The sequence below is a fragment of the Penaeus vannamei genome, chromosome 22 (assembly GCF_042767895.1).
Source record: "Penaeus vannamei isolate JL-2024 chromosome 22, ASM4276789v1, whole genome shotgun sequence".
Lineage (NCBI taxonomy): Eukaryota > Metazoa > Arthropoda > Malacostraca > Decapoda > Penaeidae > Penaeus > Penaeus vannamei.
The window spans coordinates 1,638,094-1,643,093 of NC_091570.1; the positions used below are offsets into that span (position 1 = coordinate 1,638,094).

The 5,000-nt window shown below is 47.0% G+C and overlaps 2 protein-coding genes across 3 annotated transcripts in view; one reads left to right on the top strand and one right to left on the bottom strand.

Moving 5' to 3' along the window:
* The window catches only part of LOC113819313 (solute carrier family 22 member 7), a 17,760-nt gene that overhangs the window by 6,863 nt on the left and 5,897 nt on the right, over positions 1-5,000 (bottom strand). The window contains exons 5-6 of the mRNA XM_027371549.2: positions 4,421-4,586; positions 2,684-2,838 (exon numbers count right to left, since the gene is read on the bottom strand). Coding sequence (XP_027227350.2) covers positions 2,684-2,838; positions 4,421-4,586 — 321 coding nt within the window. The remainder of the gene's footprint in view (positions 1-2,683; positions 2,839-4,420; positions 4,587-5,000) is intronic.
* Positions 1-5,000, top strand: part of LOC113819320 (solute carrier family 22 member 7) — a 50,273-nt gene that overhangs the window by 205 nt on the left and 45,068 nt on the right. The window lies entirely within an intron of this gene.

The window sequence follows — 5,000 nt, forward strand, 5'->3', positions numbered from 1 at the left end:
GAAGGAGAGGAAGGAGGGAGAGGAAGGAGGGAGGGAGGGTTCGCAGTGTTGAGGGAAGTGAAGCAAGGAGGGGGACTTTCTCTTCGTGGATGTGAAGGGGAGAGGAGGGAGAGGAAGGAGGGAGAGAGGGTTCGCAGAGTTATTGAGGGAAGTGAAGCAAGGTTGGGGGCTTGCTGTTCGTGGATGGGAGGGAGAGGAGGGAGAGGGACGGAGGGAGAGAGGGTTTGTAGTGTTATTGAGGAAAATTAAGCGAGGAGGGGGGCTTTCTCTTCGTGGATGGGAGGGAAGGAGGGAGAGGGAGAGGAGGGAGAGAGGGTTTGTAGTGTTATTGAGGAAGAGCGCCTTTGGGGGTTTTCTCCTGGTTGATGTGAAGGGGAGGGAGAGGAGGGAGAGGAGGGAGAGGAAGGAGAGGAAGGAGGGAGAGAGGGTTTGCAGTGTTATTGAGGAAAGAGAAGCTAGCAGGGGGAGGTGAAGGGGAGGGAGGGAGAGGAAGGAGGGAGAGAGGGTTTGCAGTGTTATTGAGGGAAATGAAGCGAGGAGGGGGGCTTGCTGTTCGTGGATGGGAGGGAGAGGAAGGAGAGGGAAGGGAGGGGGAGGGAGAGGAAGAGCGCCTTTGGTTTGCAGTGTTGAGGAAGTGAAAGCTAGGAGGGGGACTTTCTCTTCGTGGATGGGGAGGGAGAGGAGGGAGAGGGAAGAAGGGAGGGAGGGAGAGGGAAGGAGGGGGAGGAGAGGGAGAGGAGGGAGAGAGGGTTCACAGTGTTGAGGAAAGTGAAGCAAGGTGGGGGGTTTTCTGCTGGTGGATGGGAGGGAGAGGAGGGAGGAAGAGGAAGGAGGGAGAGAGGGTTCGCAGTGTTGAGGAAGGGAAGCGCCTTTGGGGTTTTCTCCTGGTGGATGTGAAGGGGAGGGAGAGGAGGGAGAGGAAAGAGAGGAAGGAGGGAGAGAGGGTTCGCAGTGTTGAGGAAAGTGAAGCAAGGAGGGGGACTTTCTCTTCGTGGATGTGAAGGGGAGGGAGGGAGAGGAAGGAGGGAGAGAGGGTTCGCAGTGTTATTGAGGAAAGTGAAGCGAGGAGGGGGGCTTTCTCTTCGTGGATGGGAGGGAGAGGGAAGGAGGGAGAGAGAGTGGTTTTGGTTTGCAGTGTTGTTGAGGAAAGTGAATCAAGGAGGGGGATGTGAGGATGGGAGGGAGGAAGTGATGAGAGAGTGGTTTTGGTTTGCCGTCAGTGTTGTTGAGGAAAGTGAAGCAAGGTGGGGGACTTTCTCTTCGTGGATGGGAAGAGATAGTGGGGGAAGGGAAGGGAAGGAAAGGGAAGCGAAGGGAAGGAAAAGGAAAGAAGAGAAGGGAAGGGAAGGGAAGGGAAGGGAAGGGAAGGGAAGGGAAGGGAAGTGATGGGAAGGGAAAGAGGGAGGGAGAGAGAGTGCGAAGTGAAGCAAGGAGGGCGACTTTCTCTTCGTGGATGAGAAGAGGGACGGAGAAGGGGGAGAGGGAAGGAGGGAGGAAGGGAGAGAGAGTGGCTTTGGTGTTCATGTTGTGAGGAAAGTGAAGCGAGGAGGGGGACTTTCTCCTGGTGGATGTGAGGAGGGAGGGATGGAGAGGAAGGAGAGGGAAGGAGGGAGAGAGGGAGTGAGAGAGGTTTTGGTTTGCAGTGTTATTGAGGAAAATGAAGCAAGAGAGAGTGGCTTTGGTGTTCTTGTTCCTCGTGAATGGGAGGAGGGAAGGACAGGGAAGGAGGGAGGAGGAGGGAGAGCAGTTTTGTTGTTTATGTTGTGGTGCAAGTGAAGCAACTTGGGGGGGGGGGGGGGGGGGGCTTTCTCTTCGTGGATGGGAGAAGGGGGAGAGGCAAGGATGGAGGGAGGGAGAGAGAGTGGCTTTGGTGCTTATGTTGTGAGGAAAGTGAAGCAAGGAGGGGACTTTTCGTGGATAGGGGGAGGGAAGCAGGGAGGGAGGGAGAGCAGTTTTAGTTTGCAGTGATGTGGTGCAAGTGAAGCAAGGTGGACTTTCTCTTCGTGGATGGGAGGAGAGAGACAGGGAGGGGAAGGAGGGATAGAGAGAGAGAGGGGAGAGAGAGAGAGAGAGAGAGAGAGAGAGAGAGAGAGAGAGAGAGAGAGAGAGAGAGAGAGAGAGAGAGAGAGAGGCTTTAGTGTTCATGTTGTGGTGGGGGACTTTCTCTTCGTGGATGAGAGGAGAGAGAGAGGAAGAGGAAGGAGGGTTACAGAGAGAGAGAGAGAGTGGCTTTAGTGTTCATGTTGTGGTGGGGGACTTTTTCTTCGTGGATGGCCGGAGGGAGAGAGTGAGGGAGGGAGGGAGGTGGAGAAATTAAAATGGCTTTGGTGTTGTGACGCAGGTGAAGCAAGGTGTGTTCTGTCTCTGTTTTTTGTGGATGATATTACGGTATGAGGGAGGGAGGGAGAGAGAGAGAGAGAATCAGAGAATTACAGAGTAAGAGAACGTGCGAGCGCGAGTGAGAAAGTCAAGGAGAGAGAAAAAATGAAAAAGAAAAAGAAAAAGAGAGAAAAGAGGGGGGAAATCGAAAGAAGAAGAAGAAGAAAAAGAGGGGGGGGGAATCGAAAGAAGAAAAATGAAAGAAAAAAGGAAGAAAACCTGACTTAGAGAGGTCAAGAGAATAGATTTCGAAGGCTGAACCACACAAGTCACCTCCCCTTCCACACACACACCTCGTCCTTACCTATAACATAAGGCATCATGTAGTTAGTCTCGAACGCTAGACCGGCCATAAACCTGAGTGCGAGGTGGAAGCCATAATTCGAAACCCATACAGCCGGCAGCGTGAAGACTATGTGGATGAGGAGCGCTAGGTAGAACATATACCGACGACCTATGCTGTAGAAAGAGTCGTTATTGCGGTACGTTAGAATAGATGGAATTGGTGTAGTTATTTTTAGATTGGTAATGTGCCAGTTTCGGACTAATTGTCAATTTCTTTACGGTGGAATGTAATGAGTACACTATATGACAATAATGATATTTCTAAGCAGTCTTTTAAAAATGATAATGAAAAATGAAATAATATTCTTCCCTCTCTTATAGTCTACACGAAAAGAAGAGAAACAACACATAAACAAAGCCAATGTGCCCCTCCTCAAGTCGTTAAGGACAATGAACAGCAAAGTGACTACTTAACGTCTACAAACACAACTTTAACAACAACAATTTGTATACCAAACACTATGACTTGTATCATAATCTACCAAGGACAGTGACAACACTTTGTAAACTCAAGACTACTTCTATTTCTTACAGTTTATCAAAACAAACAATTTCGAAACCAAATACAACTTACATTTCTTATAATCCGTGAACACAGCAATTTGCAAACACAGCTTCTCTCACAATCCATCATCAGCAACAAACATCAGAACTACTATCTACAACCTTTCACAAGCAACAATTTGCTAACCATAACACTACTTCTCTCACAACACATCAACAACAAAAAACAAACAAAAATTACAAACCAAACACTACAGCTTTTCTCACCAACAATAAACAACGTACAAACAAAACACTATAACTTCTCTTACAAACCAAACACCACAGCTTCTCTCACCAACAATAAACAACGTACAAACAAAACACTATAACTTCTCTCACAACCCACCACCACCCAAACAAACACAAACAATATCACAAACCAAACACTACAACCTCTCTCACAACCCACCACGGACAAACAAACAAAACTTCACAAACCAAACCCTACACCTTCTCTCTCACCAAACACCAAACAACATACAAACCAAACACTACAACCTCTCACACAACCTATCAACAAAAAACAAACAAAAATTCACAAACCAAACCCTACACCTTCTCTCTCACCACAACAACTCACAAACCAAACACGACAACCTCTCTCACAACCCATCAACAAAAACAAAAACAAAAAATTCACGAACCAAACCCTACACCTTCTCTCTTACCAACACCAAACAACAAACAACTTACAAACCAAAACACTACAACCTTTCTCACAACCCACCACCAACAAACAAACAAAAAATCACAAACCAAACCCTACACCTTCTCTCTCACCAACAACAAACAACATACAAACCAAACACTGCAACCTCTCTCACAACCCACCACGAACAAACAAACAAAAATTCACGAACCAAACCCTACACCTTCGCTCTTACCAACACCAAACAACAAACACCTTACAAACTCAACACTACAACCTCTCTCACAACCCACCACCAACAAAAAAACAAACAAAAATTCACAAACCAAACCCTACACCTTCTCTCTCACCAAACACCAAACAACAAACAACTCACAAACTCCCCAATCTCTCCCAACCCCCCCCCCTGAACAACAACCACACCCAGAACCACAACTTAAACCAAACTCCCCACCGTTCTCACAACCCCGAACAACAACCCCTCCCAGAACCACAACTTACTATCTATCAGCTAGCACAGGCAGGATAATACTGCCGATGCTGTTCCCTGCCATGTTGATCGAGTAGACGTGATCCGAGTAACTCTTTTTCTCGCAAAGCCATTCGTTCGTGGTGGCCATTGTGTCGTCGAATTCCGAAGTGTCGTGTTCCCATCCGGACTCGCATGCTGGTGGGGGGGGGGGGGAAGGAAGGAGAAATCGTTTTTTAAAATCTTTTATTTGTTTATTTATTTATTTATTTGTTTATTTATTAATTTATTTGTTTTTCTTTTTTTGGGTGGGTGGATGGGGGGTGATTATTTGTTTATCTATTTACTTATTATTATTATTATTTTTTTTTTTGGGGGGGGAGAGGTGATACATTAAATTTTTAAGGGTTTTATTTTGTTTATGCTTATATGTATACATACACGCACGCACGCACGCATACACTAACACACACAGACACACGCATATGTAGGTATATATGTGTGTCTGTGTGTGTGAATACAAATACGAGTATACATATAGATATATTCCTGATGGTAGCTTCTTTCTCTCTCTCTCTCTCCCTCCCCCCCTCTCTCTCTTTCTTCCTCTCT